This window comes from Hesperophylax consimilis, chromosome 20, assembly GCF_061612785.1.
Source record: "Hesperophylax consimilis isolate HC1 chromosome 20, BYU_Hcon_1.0, whole genome shotgun sequence".
Taxonomy (NCBI): Eukaryota; Metazoa; Arthropoda; class Insecta; order Trichoptera; family Limnephilidae; genus Hesperophylax; species Hesperophylax consimilis.
In genome coordinates, this window is record NC_142855.1 from 27,960,793 (window position 1) to 27,983,422 (window position 22,630).

The 22,630-nt window shown below is 36.7% G+C and overlaps 1 protein-coding gene across 1 annotated transcript in view; it reads left to right on the plus strand.

Annotated features, from left to right (window-relative positions):
- Positions 1-13,162, plus strand: part of LOC149414488 (post-GPI attachment to proteins factor 6-like) — a 48,056-nt gene extending 34,894 nt beyond the window's left edge. The window contains exons 3-5 of the mRNA XM_089644198.1: positions 8,868-9,110; positions 11,510-11,821; positions 12,432-13,162. Of these exons, the coding sequence (XP_089500324.1) occupies positions 8,868-9,110; positions 11,510-11,821; positions 12,432-13,162 (1,286 nt within the window). The remainder of the gene's footprint in view (positions 1-8,867; positions 9,111-11,509; positions 11,822-12,431) is intronic.
- Positions 13,163-22,630: the final 9,468 nt, after the last annotated feature.

Genomic DNA, 22,630 nt, shown 5'->3' on the forward strand with positions numbered 1-22,630 from the left:
GCAACCTGAATGTTTTGTGATTCTGTATTTTCGAAGTTAGAGCTGCTATTCAAATTATTTGATTTTTTTTTTTATTTCTTTTTGTCTTTAAAGCGACTTTTTTCTGCGTTTGAACTCTCTTTTGTGTCGTAATCACCGCTTTCTTAAGGTTCTCTATACATTTTTCGTCGACACTTTTTCCTGCTTGCAAAGAAATTTTCTTTTTCTTTTTATCTTCTTTATTGCTTGAGTCAGGATATCTCAAGTCTTTCAAGAGGGAAATTACCGAATCATTTAGTTTCTTAGTGCCATGGTGGTCATTTTGACTTTCCTTTGGAAGTAGATCAAGCACAACGTTCCGATTCAAAGTGTGTAAACCAGTCTTTTTAAATCCAGCAATAATGCTGTTCCCTGCATTCAGGGATATTTTGTCGGACAACTTTTTTAAAAGTTAGTCTGGGAAACATGCTTTTTGGTATGGCAGTTTCTTTTCGTCCATCATTTTCCTTCCAAGTGGCCAGTATGTCTCGCCAGGCCATTTTTAATGGCCGAAAAAAAGCCACGTCAAGCGGCTGAGTGAGATGTGTGGAGTTACTGGGTAAAAAAACGAAATTTATATTATGATCTCTGCATTTTTTTATCGCATCGAGCGACAAGTGCGAAGAAAGATTGTCGCCAATTAGAATTTTTTCCCAAGCTTATTTTGGAAATAGGGAATGACAATTGTGTTGATCCAGTCTTCAATAGTGTCTCCATCAAACCAACCTGATACTGTACGGTTATATCTTGCGAGTGGGGGGCCACCTTGGGTCCAAGTGTCATACATGTTAGTAGCTTTGTACACTAAATATACTGGTAAAATGTCGCCAGCTGCTGATCCAGCGTACGTTATTGAAGTCGAACTTTTGCTGAAATTAACAATTTTTTCCGGGTACTTGCAGCCTTTTTTTGTTAAAATTTTTTTACGACCTGGGTCATCGCTTAAATTTGTTTCGTCATAATTGACGATGTTTGCCGGATCAACATCGCACAAGGAAGATTCCAAATGATCAAAATAATCAGAAATGGTGTCGACAGATATTTGGGCTCTACAACGTTTAATATTTTGACTCATTCTTTGAGATATTTTTGACTTGTGGCGCTTTAAAAAGCTTTCAGCAAAATCACGCCCTGGGAAGTTCTTTTTAAAATTTGGTATATTCTTCCCACGTCGGTCTAGGTATCCTTTGACTATTAGCCGAAGATCATAGGTGTCTAATGGGTAACCCCATTCAGCACAAATATTAATGTTATCAATTATAAAATTTTCTATTTCATCCGAAAGAACTTTCTGGCCACCTTGTTTTTTTGTGGCGCAAATTATGGCGACAAAGTACACTCTTGGATATTCCAAATTCAGAAGCCACTTCACGATAGCTTTTACCATTCTTCACTAATTCCAACGCATTTTTGATATTCTCATCGTTGTATTTTTTGTATCTTTTACTACTCCTCGGATCGGGCTTGTAGGTTCGTGGCATTTTCTGAAATTAATAAATAGGGTTTTTACTTTAATAAGAGACATTTTAATACAGCGAACATATTAAAGATTAAATACTAAAAAAATAAAACTAATTTGAGTATGCCCTGTCCCTATTCACCCCGTATGGCGTCCCCATTCACCCCATATAGCGTCCCTATTCACCCCGTATAGCGTCCCCATTCACCCCATATGGCATCCCTATTCTCCCCACAACATAATCAAATTGTCTGTGAATTCACTTTCAGTTCTAAAGTAAATTAATATAATACATTATTAAACTCACCAATATCTTCCTCCTGATGTAGGAATCTTATTCTTCACAATTGACAAGCTTTTTCAAAGGTTTTCAAGGCCTGCGCACACTTTTTTCAGAAAGTTTTGCACCGAGATATTCTGACCGCCAGCACGCTTTACTAAATAATGATTTTTAGGAAAGCGACACTTCTGACAGTTCGCAATGTTGCTATCGTAAAAAAAGACTGGTATCGCGAAGCTGCGACTCCACTATATATTTTAGAGGTGGTGTGCTATGCCACACGCCCAAAGGACCAGTCCCAAACTACTCCGAATGATAGGTTATGGGACGATTTATGCATCCGACAAACCTGATGGACAGTGCAATAATCAAAGGTATAAATCTGGGCTTAGCCCGCTTAACCCGTTGATGACTATCACACGTCTCCAGGAGTTTTTGTTGATTTCACTTCACAAAATATATGTATAATCGCCCTGTCTGATATTAATTATCACTCCGAACTCTGATAAGCAACTGACACCACTTGTCAGATTTTACATGTGTCGTAACAATATTTTTAATATGGTGACATTTTGGGATGGGTAAAAGGGTAGGTAGGACATTTGCAGGATTTGGTATTGACATTACACTTGTCCATCAAGCCTGTGGATGCATAACTAACAATCCCATATATATTGCGCGAACATTCTCCCGGCGTTGAAAGTACCTTCCGAAATTTTAAGTACTTTCAAATAAAGTAAAGAATTAAATGTAAAACGAAGTAAGATGAAATATAAATATTCTTATCAATACGCTATTAATATTACAAAGTTAAAACGAAAATGAAAAAAAAATAATGAAATAAAGAAATAATAATTATTGTGTAGGCAAAGGACACAATTTTACGACTGGTCGTTTAAAGTTCCCGGAAGGGGTCCTTACGCGTGCGACACGAACCACTCCGTCTTTACCAGGGAACACCTCCTCAACAACACCCACCGGCCAATAAAGTGGAGGCGCATCCTCTTGATGCACCAATACTATGGTACCTACTAGAATGTTATTCGCAGGACTATTCCATTTTTTTCTCATCTGCAGAGAGTGAAGATACTCTATATGCCACTTCTTCCAATAAGATTGAACGAGGTGGTCCAAAAGCTCTTTCCTTTTCAGTAGACTAATGCGTTCATTAGTCAAATCATAAGCAGGTAGATGCTGAATCGGGGTAGACATCAGAAAATGAGCCGGAGTAAGAGCTTCTGGATAGTGAGAACTGCTTAATAAACATAATGGCCGTGAATTAAGTACAGCCTCTATTTGTGTCAGAACTGTGAGAAGCTCTTCATAACATAATAGTTGAGTACCCACAACCCTATACAGATGCGATTTAATGCATTTAATATTTGACTCCCATAATCCTCCAAAGTGAGGAGCGCGGGGTGGAATCGTCTTCCATTCAATTCTCCGAATGTTAAATTCATTGCGAAGAACTTCTTTAGTTGAATTTGCCTCTAAAAAATTATATAAGTCATCCAGACAATTCTTTGCGCCTATGAAATTTGTCGCATTGTCACTGTACATACACGAAACCGGTCCGCGTCTGGATAGAAAACGCTTAAATGCGTTTAAAAAATTGTCCGTGCTTAGATCTGATACCACTTCCATATGTATAGCCTTCGTTGTTAAACAAATAAATAGAAATATATATGCCTTTTGACTTTTTACCCCACGACGCCTAGAAAGGGTTATATTTATTGGTCCGGCAAAATCTACACCCGTATGTGTAAATGCCTTTGCTTCCTGAACTCTAGCTGTAGGTAAATCTGCCATTAGCGGTATAATATTAGAAGGTGCAGTTTTAAAACAGAAATTACAAGCATGTACTCTTTTGCGTATTAGATTTCTCCCCGATAAGATCCAATAACGCTGTCTAATTATTGACATAAGGAGATGTGCACCAGTATGACAATTCACACGATGGTGAAAGTCTATAATTATATCGACAATATGATCCTGTCTTGGTAGAAGTACTGGATGTTTGTTTTCAAAAGGTATATTCGCGTTTGTTAATCTACCACCTATACGTAACAAGCCATTATGATCTAGAAACGGGTTTAGTTTTCGGATTGAAGGTGAGCATAATTTATCCCTCTGTATTAATTGTATATCGGCACTAAAATACCTATTCTGTAAAGCTTTTAATACATTCATTTCAGCAATGTTTAATTCCGTGGAACTTATAACTGTTGAGCGTGATAACTTTCGCATAAATCGTAAAATATATACACAATTCTCAGCAGTTTTGGCCATGAGGAAATTTTTAAAGCGAGATTATATATCGGAGAATTTTCCTCTATTGACGTTATTGTAAATGTATGCGATTTTTTTCAATTCCAAAGCATTCTCCTCCTCTCGTGAGGGGGAAAATCTTTCGACAGGCCACTCGGATACTGGGTTCGCAGCCCAGGGCGGACCGTGCCACCAAAGAGAATGATCGACCAGCTGAGCAGGCAGTAGTCCTCGTGATAAACAATCACTAGGATTGGTAACGCCATCTATGTGATAAAAATGTTTCGCGGGTAAATTTTCCTGAATTTCACTAACTCGATTAGCTACAAAAGTTTGCCACCGGTGCGGGGACGAGTGAATCCAAGAAAGTGCTATTTTTGAATCTGAAAAAGCAAATATATCGTTTATCGAAACGCGATTTCTATAAGTATCTATAATAGATCTAACGAGTCTAGATAAAATAAGCGCAGCGCATAATTCCAATCGAGCGAGCGACACTGTTTTCAGAGGGGCCACCTTGGATTTAGAACATATCAAATTCATTGTAGTGTTGCCACCCTTATCCGTGACATGAAGATATATTACACAACCGTATGCTTTCATACTCGCATCTGCGAAGGCGATAATATTTATCGTGCAGTCCTCCTTTACTCCCAAATATCGAGGTAAATTTAAATTAGAAAGCATCGGTAATTCTTCCTTGAATTTGACATATCTATTAACAATACTTTGGGGTAGTTCCTCATCCCATCCTACTTTCTCTAACCACAGCTCTTGTAAAAGTAATTTGGCATATAAAATTACCGGAGCAACCAAACCTAATAAATCGAATAAACGAGCTATTGTGGAAAGAATTGATCTTTTACATATAGTTTTTTCCTCCGTCGGACATATCATAAATCGAAAACAATCAGATATCGGATCCCATTTTAATCCTAAAATGCTACATTTATCCGAAAAATCCATTGTCGCGCGGTGCGACTCTGGTAATTGGGCCAGTAAATGAGGAGAATTACTCGACCATTTGACTAATTCAAATCCTCCACACTTGAACATCGCCATTAAATCTGTAGCCAAAGTGATGCCTTCACTTATAGTATTTACAGAATATACAAAATCGTCCATATATAAATCATTAATTGCAACTTCCGCCGCTTTCGGATAACGATTTCTTTCATCACTCGCTAGCTGCCGTATAGTTCGCATTGCTAGAAATGGTGAACAGTTCAAACCAAACGCGAGTGAATTAAATTGATAAACTCCAATTTGTTCATCTTCGTGAAATCTATAAAGAATTTTTTGATATTTACGATGGCTTTCCGTTACCATTATACGTAGATACATTTGCTTAACATCTGCGGTTAATGCTACAGCGAATAAGCGAAATTTAATTAAAAGTGTAAATAAATTAGATTGCAAATTTGGACCTGTATACAAAGTATCATTAAGTGACAACCCTGGACTGGTCTTTGTACTCGCATCTAATACAACACGAGTTTTAGTTGTTGATTTATCTTTACGAATTACTGCGTGATGAGGAATGAAATATCCCTCATCAATATTAGATGAAGACGGAACTTCAACCCTCATATATCCCTTTTCCAGATATTCAGAAACTACTTCATTATAACTGCAATGCAATTCTGGCGACGTATTAAATTTCCGTTCTATATATTCATATCGACGCTGCGCGACACGGCGCGAATCACCTAAATTATTAGGATCTATCTTAAACGGTAAAGATACAATATACCTTCCCGATTCATCCCGTTGGACTGACTCGAGGTACATTTTTTCACATTCTGCGTCTTCAGCACTCATCAACGACTTAATAGGCATGTCTTCCATTGTCCAAAACTTGGATAACGCATTATATAAATCTACATTGGTTATGGGGCCGAACGTCCACGAAACCTCCGGCGTACACGTAGGTATTTCACCCATTACAATATACCCGAATACTGTTTGTATAGCCGGTGGTGCATTCGTATTATGTTTAGATAAAACCTTATTCCCCAGCAGAATATATGGAAATAACTGTGCACCTAATAAGATATCAACATCGGATGGAACGTTCCAGGATTCATCCGCTAAGTTTAAACCCACTAAATGCTCACATGACTTTGTGTCAACATGTTGTGTAGGAAGCTTATCAGTTATTTTATCGACAACTAATAGACTAATTTTATAAGTATCTTCTGAAACGCGGGATTTAATTTTTAACGCAACGTGTCCCAATATTGGTGTCTCTACTGAACCAACACTTTTAACTACTGAATTATTTAAAGGAATTATTTTAAGATTTAATTCATTACAAGTGTTTAAACTGATAAAATTTTGTTGCGAGGCGCAATCAATTAAACACCTTACGGTTACTTGATTATTTTTATTGTCATAAGCAAATAACTGCGCGGTTGGCAGTAGTACATTCGTAGCTATATTACCCGCAGAAAAATTATTATATTGTTTATTATTACGCGCTATTAATGTAATGGCTTCGTTTTTCGATTGACTTTCAGTATTCACCGTGCTCTCAAAATGCAGAGCGGTGTGATGTCGTTTTTTACAAATTCTACAATCCGATTTAGATGGACATTTCACAGTTTTATGTTTATCGCTTAAGCAGTTTACACATAAATTATTTAATTTCACAAACTGAAAGCGAGCATTTGGTCTTAATTCGTTAAATTGTTCATATTTAAACAATTCAACATGATCAGAATGATTACATTTCCGGCACCTATTACGATTATTATTACTTGACTTCGGTTCGACCACAGCGAATGAATGCGTAACTTTGTTTTTATTATTAACAACTTTATTATCATTTTGCCCAGTTCGTTCTAGGATTTTGACATGCGACCGAATGTATTCTATTAAATCGGTATATGTAGGTATAGCTTTCTCCCGTATAGACATTTCGAAATTTTGCACCAACTGTATATCTAATTTTTTCAGTGCAATATGTAATATTATAAAATCGGTTAGGTCATCAATACCTAATTCCTTGAGTGCAGCTATGGAAGACGCAAACCGTTCGATAAAATTATTTAACTCATTTGGGTTACTAGGTGCCAATAATTTTAAATTCAAAATATTGTTCAGATAAAAGGTACCTAGCACGCGTTTGTCCTGATATTTCTTTTCGAGAGCTTCCCAAATTAAAAAATAATTTTGTTCGTTCGGAAGTATTCCCGCAAAAACTGATAACGCCTTTCCTTGGAGTTTCCCTATCAGATATTGCATCTTTTGCGACGTATTCAAATTTTCATTTGAGTGAATGTTTAATTTAAAAGCTTCATAAAATATCGACCAATTCTCTTGATTACCATCGAACGATGGCATCTCGATCGGTGGGAGCTTAATTAATGGTGAATTATTTAACTTCTGTCGATCACGTGATGAATCTTGCTTTGCTATAATGCTTTCGCGTATAGAAACTACAAAACAGTACTTATTTTCGAATTTACTCCACAAATCGAAATTCATATTGTAATTTGAATCCTTTTTCAACTGAAGTGTATGAAATTCATCACACAACGTATTAAATTGTGCATAATATGTAGCTATATTAACCGTTTGTTTAACAAAATCCTCCGAACTTCTCGTCTCCCTGTCCGCAATACTTTTCGCTTTCTCGTATAATTCATTAACACGATTATGCATCAAATTAATCTTCGATTCTAGTAACTTGATTTTAATATCCTGAGTACTATCGCTAGTCGCCATGATTAATTGTATGTAGGAATTTAAACACAACAATAATTACAAATGCAACCTAGTACATACAAATTAACAAAGTATAAAGAGGAAATAATATTTATTTATAACTTTAAATATGTTAATTTTAAATACCCCGTTGGTAATCCGGCTCGAAAGAACCAAAAAATGGCTTCGCGAAGCTGCGACTCCACTATATATTTTTAGAGGTGGTGTGCTATGCCACACGCCCAAAGGACCAGTCCCAAACTACACCGAAATGTTAGGTTATGGGACGATTTATGCATCCGACGAACCCGATGGACAGTGCAATAATCAAAAAGGTATAAATCTGGGCTTCTGGAGCACAAGATAAGCCCAGATTGGAATGCAGGAAAGATGGACTCACCCGTTGATGACTATCACACGTCTCCAGGAGTTATGGTTGATTGCACTTCACAAATATATGTATAATCGCCCTGTCTGATATTAGTTATCACTGTGAGTTCTGATTAACAACTGACACCACTTGTCAAATTTTACATGTGTCGCAACAATATTTTTAATATGGTGACATTTTGGGATGGGTAAAAGGGTAGGTAGGACATTTGCAGGATTTGGTATTGACATTACACTTGTCCACTAAGCCTGTGGATGCATACCTAACAATCCCATATACCTATGTTGCGCGAACAGATACGGTGTAAATAAACAATAAACAATAAACAAAAAACAAACAATAAACAATAAACAATAAACAATAAACAATAAACAATAAACAATAAACAATAAACAATAAACAATAAACAATAAACAATAAACAATAAACAATAAACAATAAACAATAAACAATAAACAATAAACAATAAACAATAAACAATAAACAATAAACAATAAACAATAAACAATAAACAATAAACAATAAACAATAAACAATAAACAATAAACAATAAACAATAAACAATAAACAATAAACAATAAACAATAAACAATAAACAATAAACAATAAACAATAAACAATAAACAATAAACAATAAACAATAAACAATAAACAATAAACAATAAACAAATAAACAATGAACAATAAACAATAAGCAATAAACAATAAATAAATTAATAATTAATGATGTAACTTACTTGCAGCCGGAGAATGCCCGGTGCGCGACGTGGAAGTGCACTTGAAAGCGCGCTCGTTCCCCGCGGTGCATCCTACCAACGGCAGCACGCCGGCCCACGTGCTCGGCGGGCGCGCCCAGCACGCGGTGCTTCTGCGCTCGGACACCAACACGATGGAGCTACGGTTGGACGCACCCGAGCCCGGAGAGTGGTACGGAGCCACCTTCGTGAGTTGGACGAACCCGAAGTTGGACCCAATTGAACAGCAAGGTATTTATTATCCAGCAAACAAATTCAAATAAAACATTTATTCTAAAAAGCCTATACTACCGTACTAAACTCTACAGTAAAATCCCACTCTCATTCGAAACTGACAACAATATTATAAGGGAGTGACAGAATTAAAGGTAATCCCAGTATCGCCCTGGTGTGAGACCACCATAATGCTCGAAATGGCTTTAGCCGTGTTTGGTGACCAGTTTGAATTGCCGGGTACTTCCACACCTTCCTCTTCTTCCCCATCCTATTTCCGTCTCCCTCTACCCGCAGCCTCACAAATTATTCCAATTTAGGATGCTATAGCCTCACTGTCTCCAGGGAGTTGTTTGGACTGTTGCGCGGTATTCATCTAAAAAAATAATAACGTTTACATCTCAAATAAAAATCTGGGTACAAAACATAAGGAGATCATAAACCGAAATCATATTGACACCAAATACAGAAATTATATTGACACCAAATCCTCAGCACAGTAGATCCCAGTGAGTATATCATTATCTCTATTTGTTACAAAAAAGGGAATCTTTGGAGATACTGTGTGAGTTTACAATGTATGAGTGGTGGGTTAGAAACTAGGGATGACAGACCTAAGAATCTATCTCTCCTACTAGAGTGCAAGGCGATGAGTCTTACGAGTCCGGTGGAGAGGTCAAAGGGTCTTACTCAACAAACCTCTCAGTTGATAGACAGACGCATCTTCCGCCAATATCTGAGCCCCTGCTACCTCACAAAACGTAGTAACCACTTGGGGTGACCTATGGCAGAGGTGTTGTTTATCCAATACATGGTACCCGGGGGGGGCGGTATTCAAACCCTCCTTCCTAAACATAATAGAAATAATCGAGTACTAATGGAACGGTCAATTACCATGTCTGAAATTCTCTTTTCAGTGTAATAAATTCAATAGAATTATCAAAAAGATGGACTTTGAATGTTCATTCAAATCTGTCTCTTAGGACGGGTTGTTTCGGAGAATTTGAACAATTCATCAAATTTCAACGTTCATTTTCAAGTTCTGTAAAAGATTTTTCCAAGTTCTGTTTTTATTTCAGTTCTGTCAAGCAACTAGCCTATAATGATATAAAAACAGAACTTGAATAGGACTTTCACAGAACCCGAAAATGAACGTTGAAATTTGATGAATTGTTCAAATTCTCCGAAACAACCCGTCCTTAAACTATCAGTAGTATATAACTCATAAACAGAGCCAATTGAAAACAACTTAGGCTTTCCACAAGGATCGATGTTGGGTACATTTTTATTTGTAATTTTATTTAAAATACTGCAGGTGTTGGATATTTCAAGGCGATTTGGGTACACATTATATTATTATGTACTATGGAATGAGTATGAAAAATAAATAATAGAAGAATATCTAATTCAAAAAACAGATTATAATATGAAGATAAAAGATGAAATTTGATATATTATATATTAATCATTGGCCTTATATTGTTAACATTTTATGATTTTAAATATATTTTAATTTGGCCAGTGAAAAGATGCTTTTAACGAGAAGAAAAAGTATTTAATCCTTTCTTATTTTATATGACGAATTATGATTATTATTTTCAGGTCTCACCATCCAATCCAGGACCATTCTATACACAGACATACGAGCGAAGAAAGCTATCACTTCTACAATAGATTGCAGACAACCCATGAAATTCACACTCAGAAATAATGCCAATAACGATACCAGAGACGTGTATAAGTGTTTTTTGGACAACCAAGAGATGAACCAAGAACTGCAACTGATAATCGTTTCCGAATGCACAAATTGCAATTGGGCCGTGTTCAGATTTCAAGCAAAAAGCTTACCGAGTCAAGACAAAGCCAAAAACATAATTGACTGTACTATAGATTTGTCTGATGTATTAGATTTTTAATTTAACATCAACCATTTTCCTTATGAATGGCATTATATATCTATAACGTACAGCAAATCTGGCTATGTTAGACTAGAAGAGGAACAATTAGAATTATGTAGAATGTGTTAAAAGTTAATAAAATCGAGGAAATTAAGGTAACAGAACTTGTCAGAGAAAAGAAAACAGGCTATTTTTCAATTGATTACAATCTACCGTCAACTTCTAATGCAGCCAAACCAACATATTTACAAATTGATTCAGAAATTTTAGAAACGTTAAAATTAATTGTTAATCCAGTTGTCGATATCGGGGGCACTTTAACAATGAAGTTAAGTATGAACCAAAGCGTTAATGTGGAAGATTCAAGAAAATTTGTCGTGTGCATTGCTCAGGGGAAAAAAATGATTCCTCAAGAAACTGGATCTTGTGATTTCAACGGTATTTCATCGAATGCTACAATAATATTGAGTCCTGGTGACGCTAGTACCTTCGAAGATTTGGTGCATATACCTTATCCAGATTCAGGAGCGTGGTACGTGTCTTTTGGACTGTTTTGTACCAGTGGATTAACTGATGAAAGAAAGGCTAGAATCAATGCCAATATGACAGACTTTGGATTGCCAATAAATAAGGGGATCAAAGTCAATGATAAAAATGCCATAGATAGTTTGTTAAAAGTCTTTGAGGAAGGTTCCTGCAATGCCATCGTAGATGTGTCAATTTTCTCGGCCAGCTGCATTCAAGGATCTTGCGGGAACTACGGAGAGTGCTACTCCTTTGTGTTCAATGGATATCTGCTGTCCCAATGCATCTGCTTTGGCGGCTACTCCGGTGAGTTTTTCATTTTATTTAGCGGTTATACCGAGTATTATACAACATACAGTTGTTATAACTGTATGATATCCAAATATTACATTTATCTTTCATCCTCATCTTACAACACCGAATATTATTTGTAAAATGGACTGACTTTTTAGAAATTGCCTAAGCCAACTAACCAATCAATCATCACGCCATTTCTGCGCCAAGGTAGGCAGAGAGGATATATCGTCATATGGCTCTGTATTTTTTTCACATTAACTCTACACAGGAGGCTTTGAGAAAAATAATTTCACTTAAGTCGTATGTCATCTTTGAAATGCTGTGTGGAGGTGTGAGGGCAGAAAGGAAACTGAGGGTCAATATCCAGGCGTGAGAGACGTATGAATCCATCCCTTCCACTGCAGTGCTAGCCGGTCAAAGCGGCTTCCTCCTGTCCTCTACCGATCCGGCCCGCCACAAGACCTAGACAAACCTCACACTTTGGTTCCGAACATCTCTGACAGTCACCAAACGTAGCAAACCACTCGAGGTGACCAGGATGGTGGTATGAAATGGTGTTATTCCGGACATATAATCACTAATTAAACAGTGCTATAAAAGGTATTTTTTTCAATTCCAGGCGTAGATTGCTCAGACGGTACCAACGCGCCGCCTCCCAGTGAAACCCTCACCGCAATTCTCTGCCTTACCATCAGCAACATCCTCTTCATACCATCCGTCTACTTTGCCATCCGCAGAGCCTACTACGCAGAAGCCTTGGTCTACCTGTCAACTATGTTTTTTTCCACATTCTACCACGCATGTGATGCGAGTGACAACATCACCTATGGCCTCTGCATCGTCAGAATGGGAGTACTGCAGTACTGTGACTTCTTTTGTGGACTCCTGTCTTTTTGGGTTACTCTTGTAGCAATGGCATCATTAGACAAACGCATCGTGGCAGTTTTACACATATTTGGAGCGGTCATAATTGCTTTTGGAACTGAGTTAGACAAATTCTCAATGCTTGTGTTTTTGATTCCCATCGTCATTGCTTCAGTAATTGTTTTCACTGCGTGGGGACTGCGTTGTAGAAAGACCCGAGCTTTATTTCCAGTTAAGAAGTATTGGTTGTTCTTTCTACCTGCTGGACTCATTTTGGTAGTTACTGGATTGCTCTGTTTCACGCTTCTGCAGACAAATTCTAATTATTACATTGTCCACTCTATTTGGCACATGACTATCGCTTTGAGCATTGTTTGTTTGCTTCCTACAAAGTTGTATTTTTTACCTCCAACGGATTTGCAAAAGGATTTTGTCAACGGGGATGATACGTTGTACGACGTGGATGAAAATTTTAATAGTTTATGATTGCATTAAAGATGCTTAACTTTGTAGGTATTAAAAATAAATAATATATTTTTAAAAACCTTGGTATATATTTTTATTTTTTTATGCTACTTTTTAACTGTTCCCAACCTTCTGGAGCCAGTGAGACTATGGAATCCCCAATTGGCGTATGTTGCGAGGCGGAAGGTAAATGGGAGGGAAAGGAGATGGGATAGATGAATGTGGGGCTGTACTTGGCTGTTCCGAGCTGGTCACCAAACACAGCCAAATCTATTTCAGTCAATTCAAGCAACGTTTCGATTCTGAATTGTTGTCTTTCACCAGAACGACACTGAAAGTATCTTACGTACTACAAATTTTTATTTTATTTTATTTTTATTTTAAATACATAAACGGCTATACTGCCTTTTATAAGTAAACATATAATAGAGTACAAAATAAGAAAAATAATATTATTACATTATGGTAGTTTTAAACTTAAAAATAACATACAATTATTTTGTGTATCACAACAAAAATAACAAAAAAAGAACAATGAGAAATATCATCATTTCATTTCAACATGTCCATATTGCGTATATAAAATTACATTTTGGAAAAATAATTTTTGAGTGGCGCTAATTTTAAGAAATAAATGTCGCCGAAAAAATATACTATACTATATTTTTATCTTTCAGATTTTCGTTAAGGAATTGCTAACATTGTCTTTAATAATAAAATATTAAAATTTGCTGTTATACTCTCTAAGTTATTCCGAAAAATAAATATTCACCTTAGACTTGCAGAAAAGTCAATAGATGTCGCACATTAAAATTAAAAAAATAAATAAATGTTTATCTAAAGACCCTGTCTAGATTGCATTTAGTTCGGGTTGAATCTAGTGATCATACACAAAGATAGTTGCCAATACAAATATGCGGTGAGAAAAATGAAGACAATGTTGATAGTTCTTATTCGAAGTATGATACAGTTAATAATAATAAATAATAATACCTGGATGACTTTTATAGCGCCGTTTTTGTGCAAAAACACCTCAAGGGCCACCAATATGACCGGAGGAGATAGGGTCCCATTAGCTCAGTGGTAGAGCGGTGCCCCGGCAAGGCAAGGGTCCTTGGTTCGAGTCCTAGATGTGACCGTATCTTTTTTCATTTTTCTGTTTCAGATTTTCGTTTAGGAATCGCTAATATTGTCTTCAATAATTAAACATTATAAAATACATCAAACCGTTGATATAAGCCCCCTAAAATTGATTTTTAAACTTCTGACTGGATTTACTAGAAAGAAAGCTTTAATTTTAATTTTAATATTAATTTATTTTAATTTTATTATTTTTTATTGAATGAATAGTTAATACATATAAATAAAAAAGTCCTCCTAATCCAATTGAATTGGCTTGTCAACAGGTGCTTAAAGTTTAGTTACATATACATTTGAGAAGTTATAATTTACATCATATATCTACAGATTCAACATTTTTTCGTACATATTAAAGTAAATATTTTTTTTCCAATAGCCAATTTTTCACCATATATTTTACATTATTCATAGACTTACATTGCTTTATAGTGTCAGATAATAAATTAAATATCTTCGGTATGTTGTATTCAAACGTTCTCTGTCCGTATTTATTATTAAATTTAGGAACTATTAACCCTTCATTGCGCGTGAATCTAGTACTGTATTTGTGTTCTAATTTCTCTTTATGCAGCGGGGTAAATATATGCTGAATTATAATTTTTTGCCATAGAATAGCCTTAACAGTTAAAATTTTGGCACTCTGAAACAGCAACGGTGTATTATGTCTTTGTTTGATAATATTAGGGACGACTAGTAATTTTATAATAGCGTTTTGTACAACTTGAACTTGTTTCAGATTGGTTATAGTAGTATTTCCCCATATTGTTAATCCATATCTTCATAGATTCTGCCATTGACATGAAAAAAATTAATGTGTACATTCTGCCAGCAATTGATCGTTACACATTAATAAAAAGTCATTTCACAAAACCGACTGCAAATGTCATGTAGATTTATCAGTTTCCCAATTGTAGGGTAGACCGGGTATGGTTGAAACACTTTTACCTTAACTAGGTGTAGTAATATTTCTTTTGTATTTATGGATAAGATGTTTATACTAGATGATCTATGATCTATCTAGTTATCAAATTAAATTTATTGGATGGCCACAACTCGTACAGGTAAGCTACAATAACCACTTAAAGACGATGGGGAAATCTGTTTCAATTATCCCCATAGTGTGGACGATTGAAACAGTATGTGGGGATAATTGAAACACTCTAAATATCTTTGGAATAATTGGAGTAATTTTAATAAATATTAAACATTTTCATTATAAAAACAGTACTCAATGAGATCATGAATAGTGATTAAACATATCACAAGTATTTTAAAAACTATGAACATAAATGTCTTGAAATAAAACAACTTTAAATATATTATTTATTATTTGTGTTTAAGTGCTCTTAGTTATACTAACTATGAGTATTTGGCATAATCAACATAGTTTTCCAGCGATGTTTTCCTGGAACAGAATAGAACGGTATTAAAAATAAGTTTTTTGCTTTCATACAAAAGTGCTTGTTTCAATCATCACACTGTTTCAATCATAACAATGTTGATTTTACCTCTGACTCGACAGAATTTTCTCCATGTAAAATTCAACAATTAAGAAATCAAAAATAGAAAATAATTGTATCTGTGGTTTGTGATGTGGGATCATATTATTACAAAGTATCGCAATATTCTAGAACTAACAAAACTCTAAATAATCGGTTAAGGGGCCATAAATATCTAATAAATAGGTATATATTAGGTATCTATTTAAAGAAGAAAAAAAATTGTAGGTAGGTACTTAACACTGGAAGTAACATTAAACCCCTTTTTTTAAACCCCTTATCAATTACAAAAAGGTAAGTAAACACTTAAATGATACGAATAAAACGTATTTCTGTAAAGAACGATACTAAAACAAAGGGCTTAGCCAACAAAACAAAAAAATGAAAATGTTCATAAATAAGTAAATAGTATCTATTACAAGTAAACAATCAGTAGGTAAGTATCTGGTACTGTATCATTATAATTACTTGTGACTTATTACCTACAAAAAAATTCAGTGAACACTTGAATGATACGAATAAAACACCTATGTGTAAAGAATGGCACTAAAACAAAGGGGTACCTACCTACTTCTTAAGGTACATTATAAAAATTAACATTAATGAAACGATGAGTAATCAAATATTAGGTAAACTCCTTACTCTTACGCAATTAAATATATTTATAAAATTATCCGTCCATATTACAAGGCACACCATCAATAATTAGTCAGATTCACAATTATGACAAGTGTACTGTAATTCTTGTTTGGTGCACTTTTCATGAGCCCAAAGTTCACAAATCATACACTGGACCCAAATTTCACCGGACTTACTAGAATTATAGTCTTCACCACATACTAAACAAAAAGTATGTTTATCTGATCTCGAAGCGTTATTTCGATATATTTCTGTTGTTTCAGTCTTCTTTTTCTTCCTCTCTGTATTCTTCATGTTCTTTTTTATCATGTTAGCACCTTTTTTTCTTTCCTTTTCTTTGGTTTCTGTTCGTATATATTCTTTTTCCGGAGTGTTTGTGTAAATAGTGGATTTCCTCTTCTTCAAACCTCTGGTAGTTGTTTTCCTGGGTAGCGCTTTTGGGAATGGTCGCACGCTTTCTGGTATAAACATTTTACTTGTTGAAGGCACGGACAAGTTGCAATAATTGCTTTCGGAAATAAAATCGACTGGTAATTCATGTACATAATTTTGTGACGATGATATCAGAGACTCGGTCGTGTTAATCTCAAGAGGATCAGAAGCTGTAGGTAAAGGCAGCGTATTATTTGTTAAACTGACCAAACCTCTCAATGAACACGTAACAAATGTTATTGATTCAGTACTAACATTTGGTTCTGGAGTCACCGAGCCTCTCTGAGTGGAAGGAACAACTGTTTCAATTCCTACAGAAATTGGCTGCGAAATCACTGAGATTAAAGTAGGTGGAACAGCTGCTTCAAGTGGCCGTGAAATCTCTGAGTTTTGAACTACCACTGGGTCACTTTCGGCACTACTTAAAACATTTAGATTTGGTCTGTCCGTGACGTACGAGGGTTCAAAATCTAAATCACTGAATATGTCTCTGTTATACGGATGAATTCCAGAACATCTAAACCCAGATTGAATGTTAGTTTGGGTTATTGCCCGGGGTAAAGCAGTCGCCACTATGCTTGGGATATCATAAATAGTCATTGGTTTTCCTGGATTTGTTCTCATCCACCCATCACAAGCTGTATTCACCGCTTTTTTAAATGGTCCGAACACTGATCGATCCAATGGCTGTAATTTGTGACTGCAATGCGGGGGAAAGGAGAGCATGATTATACCATTGGCATAACAGTAATCAATACAATTTATAGAAACATGCGATGAATGATTATCAAGTAATAAAAGAACTTTATGATCTAAAGACGAATTGGTGTGCCTTTGAAAATGATTTAGAAATATGGTAAAATCTTCTTCTTGCATCCATCCAGATTTGTTCGCGGTACCGATACTACCAATCGGACCATCTTTTAAGAAATGGCTTTGATATTTGATACGTGGGAATGTAAACATCGGCGGAATTGAGTTGCCAATTGCGTTTGCTGCTACAGTAACAGTTACGAGAGTTCCTCGTTCGGCCGACGTTACCGCACCTACTTGCCGAGTTCCTCTTCTGGCTACAATCCGATTTGGTTTTTGAACAGTTGTGACACCGGTCTCATCTACGTTGTAGATGTCCTTTGCTTCAAATTTATATCTATCCAAAACTTTCGCTAAATTTTTGAAGAATTCATCAACATTATGTCGATTAAAACTTGTCGCTCGTGCCAAACTCGTGGCTTGGGCACACCTTACAGATAATTGTGGATTGCGGTCTAAAAATCCTCGTAGCCATTCTATTCCGGCCATGCTATTTGTGTCCCATGAATTTGGCCTTGTCAGGTTGTACCGTGTGGTCAAATCAAATGCCAGTTTTCTTAAATCCTTTCTAGACAGTCCAAAATAAATGTCTGCCGTTTTTATTGCATAATTTGCAATCTCAGTTTCTTGAGATGGGGAAAATACTTTCTTCGCCGAATTGTATCCCATGGTTATGGAATCAACAGTTTTATCTATTGGTGCACTTTCTCTCTTTTTTTTGTACCTTCCCAATGAGACGTGGTCCAAATTAAACATTGCTGCAGCCTTTCTCAACGATCTTCCAGATAATGTTTCTTCATATGCTTGCTGATATGAAAACATGTCTCTAGTATTTCGATCTGTGACGTTTATTCGTTTTCTAGGCATCTGAAAAATTTAAAAAAAATCCTCGTCAGAAATACTGAATGAAAACAATTGCAAGAGTAGGTACCTACCCATCACGATGAGGTTGGATATCGTAAAAAATTGGAATAAAAGTAATGATAGGGCCTTTACCGACAAAATACGACATTATTAATGAAACCATCGTATTAAGTGAATAAACCTTACAAGTGTAGGTATGTTCGTATGTATTTCAAATTAACTTATAAAATGACTGCCTCAACACAGGCTAGCCTATTGAGGCGGGCTGTGTGAAAACTCGATTTATAATTATAAATCTCTAATCTTTAAATATTACCTACTGTTCGTATGTATTTTTTTTCTCTGTTGTCTACTTTTTGTCCTAATATTGACAATGTATACTATTAACGCTGAACATGAACTTTATATATAATTATAATATGGTTAAGTGAGGTTGTCTACGGTCGAATGAGATCGACTTCATCATCCGTATTCAAGATTACCGAAGACAGAATGATTTCAATTTCTGATCAATTTTCATTATAACTATTTAATTTTCTCTCCGTGTGGACGGTTGAAACATGGTCATGATTGAAACGTTGCAATCATCCCCACACGAGTTGTTTCAAACATCCCCACGCTGCATTTTCTACTTTAAGGTCTAAAATAAGCCCTTTAAATAGACATAAACGCCGCGCAAATGCATTACAAATACTTTAAAATAGATAAAGAAGAGAATGGAATAAAAAGTTTCGTCGAGCTGCGAGAGTAAAATGAGTTATAACGTAAACAAAAAATTTCGTAACTACTTACTTTTTAGCGCGAAATCCAATAATGTCTCCTGTACACGACTGTATCACTCGCCGGCTGGAGGGCTACTGGTGATAGGTACCTACAGATCTGACGGAGATTCGATTGTTGCGTCACACTCTTAGGTATTATAGTTTTCGAGTAAATTGAGATGTTTCAATCATAACTTGTTTCAATCGTACCCAGTCTACCCTACGGATGTCCTATGTGGAGATGGCAATTTATAGAAGTGGTTGTTCAGTTAGGTTTATGTTGCATAAAACAAACAAACAGGTTGGTAATTCTATAATATTAAATATATTGTTTGCCCGTTCCGGGTTGGATCCAGTAACTAGGAGACGCCAGTCTTCAAGCAAAGCCTGTTGGCACGTTATGACGAATATATTATTATCTTGCCCCAAATTAAGTGTTTGCTTTATTATATGTAAGGTTATAACACTTCTCATGTTAAGTGTTGGTAATTCTAGGTAGTTCTGTTGGTCTTCGAGCAAAGCCAGGCTCTTGAAGTAATTCAAAATTTTTCCCTGACTTCTTCTCGGCGTAGACTTGGGATGCAAGCAGCATCTGAGTGTGACCTCTGGGGCCTTGTTGCCTTTTTGAAAATTGGAATTTTTTTTAATTTTATTATTTTTTATTATAATTTACACACTTTACAAATACAAGGAAAAAATTCCCGATAAACTGCTTTTTAGCAGTTTGTCTAACGGGTTCTTTACATTATAAAAATATACCAGATTTTTTTGCAAAATATTACGTCATGAATACGTAGTGAGCTCACGCTATCTGAACACTTCTCCAGAGGCAGATGCAACATGTCCTGCATCTGGGACATGAGTGTCGGTTTGCAAATCGTCTGCCTTTTGGCTTCCTCGTCACCGCAGACCCTCGAACGTTTGTCCCACGTGTTCGTATGTATACCCCTCAACTTCCGGTCTCGTCAACTCGGCTTTCCCGCTCTCTCGAACGTCCGGACCATAAGGACACAATTATAATGAATGCTTTCCACCATACTTTTTATCATACCGATTCTCAAATTGGAACCCACATGAAAATTTTTCGCTTTACACAATCATTATTTTCATTCTTACGATTTCATATGACTTCTGACTTCTGTTCGTCTGGCTTGAGTCCACACAAGTCTCCCCTGCTCCAGCTGAACCGTTCTTCTGACACGGATATAGCTTCTCAGCCAGATCTACGCAGTAGTTGTCTGCTGGTTGGTTTTCAAGACCTGTCTCGCAAGTGATCACAACACATACATGTAGCAAAACCAGTATTACAATTCACAGTTAATATGTACAATGACTTCTGTTCGTCTGGCTCGAGTCCACACAAGTCTCCCCTGCTCCAGCTAGAACTGTTCCTCTGACACGGATATAGTTTTTCGGCTAGCTCTATGCAGTAGTGGTCCGCTGGTTGCTTTCCAAGGCCTGTCTCGCAAGTGATCACAACACATACATGTAGCAAAACCAGTATTACAATTCACAGTTAATATGTAAAATGACTTCTGTTCGTCTGGCTCGAGTCCACACAAGTCTCCCCTGCTCCAGCTAGAACTGTTCCTCTGACACGGATATAGTTTTTCGGCTAGCTCTATGCAGTAGTGGTCCGCTGGTTGCTTTCCAAGGCCTGTCTCGCAAGTGATCACAACACATACATGTAGCAAAACCAGTATTATAATTCACAGATTAAATAATTCGCAGAAGTCTCCCCTGCTCCAGCTGGAACCGTTCTTCTGACACGGATATTGCTATCGATTCCATGATATCGTCCAGGACAATAACTCTCCGACTATCACTTGGATTATCAGTCTGATTTCACCAATTCTGTCACAACGACAGGTGCTACCGGTGTAAGTACAATCGTAAATTTATAACTTGCCTTATGAGCCGTGAATGCTGTGGCATATTTAAGCCTCCTTTATGGTGTGACCTAATAGGGCAAGGTTGTAACGTGTTCCGTCTCTAGTCTTGATTAATTCTTTTGTCGCCTTGTTGCCCGTTCCGGTTTGGATCCAGTAACTAGGAGACGCCAGTCTTCAAGCAAAGCCTGTTGGCACGTTATGACGAATATATCATTATCTTGCCCCAAATTAAGTGTACGCTAAATTTATAACTTGCCTTATAAGCCGTGAATGCTGTGGCATATTTAAGCCTCCTTTATGGTGTGACCTATTAGGGCAAGGTTGTAACGTGTTCCGTCTCTAGTCTTGACCGAATCTTTTTTCGCCTTGGCCTTTGATCTATGAATGTTCCCGCAGTAGAATTTGGCCCCCGGGGATGGCCAGTTATTGTGAGGTTATAACACTTCTCATGTTAAGTGTTGGTAATTTTTCAATATTAATAAATAGTTTGCCCGTTCCGGGTTTGGTCCAGTAACCAGAATAAACCAGTCTTCGAGCAAAGCCAGGCTCTTGAAGTAATCAAAAAATTTCCCCTGACTTCTTCTTGGCGTAGACTTCGGATGCAAGCAGCATCTGAGTGCGATCTCTGGGGCCTTCGGGAGTCTGTTGACGTGCTGACTGATCCTTCAACTTCGGGTTCTATGCCAACATATACAACTTTTGTATCTCGAGATAGCGGACGTTGTTCCAGTTAGCCGTCCCCAGATGCTGCAAGAGCTTCACTTTACAACACTTTACAATATTAAAGAATAGTTTTCCTAATCTGCGTTAGATCCAGTGGCTAGAAGATACCAGCTATTGAGCAAAGCCAGGCTCTTTATAAAATACAAATGTTTTCCCAGCGACTCCTCCTCTTTGTAGACCTCGGATGCAAGCCGCATCGGAGTGCGATCGCTGAAGTTAGGATCCGTGCTCAGGATGTCTGACTCTTGACTCAGGCATCTTCAGCAAGTGTTTGCCCTCTTCCTGGAACCTGCATCTGTTTCTTTTGACTTCTTCTCGGTGTAGATGATCCTAGATTCAGTCCGGTGAATTGGCTGATTGTGAAGTCTCGGTTGCGATGCCTAACTTCCAAAAAATGGTTTCATACATAATCAGGCATTTTGCGTTTCAATCAAATGGTTGTACTCCTCATGTCTAAAGTTGTTGTCTTTTTCAAAGAAACCCCAAACTTCTCCCATATGTAAAAAATATTGAGTATCTTTTATCCTTCAACGTGCGAAAGGCAACTCTTCATTTGAGGGTCTTGGATCTGTTTACATTTTTCTAACACTGTTGTAAGCTTGGTTTATAATGTATCCCAACGTTTACATACCTGACATGGTCCAGTTGCGCTGACAGGACGGCCTCAGATCTCAATAAGGTGCTTAACACCATCTGGGTGAAAATGGTCGCCAGTGGGAAATATTC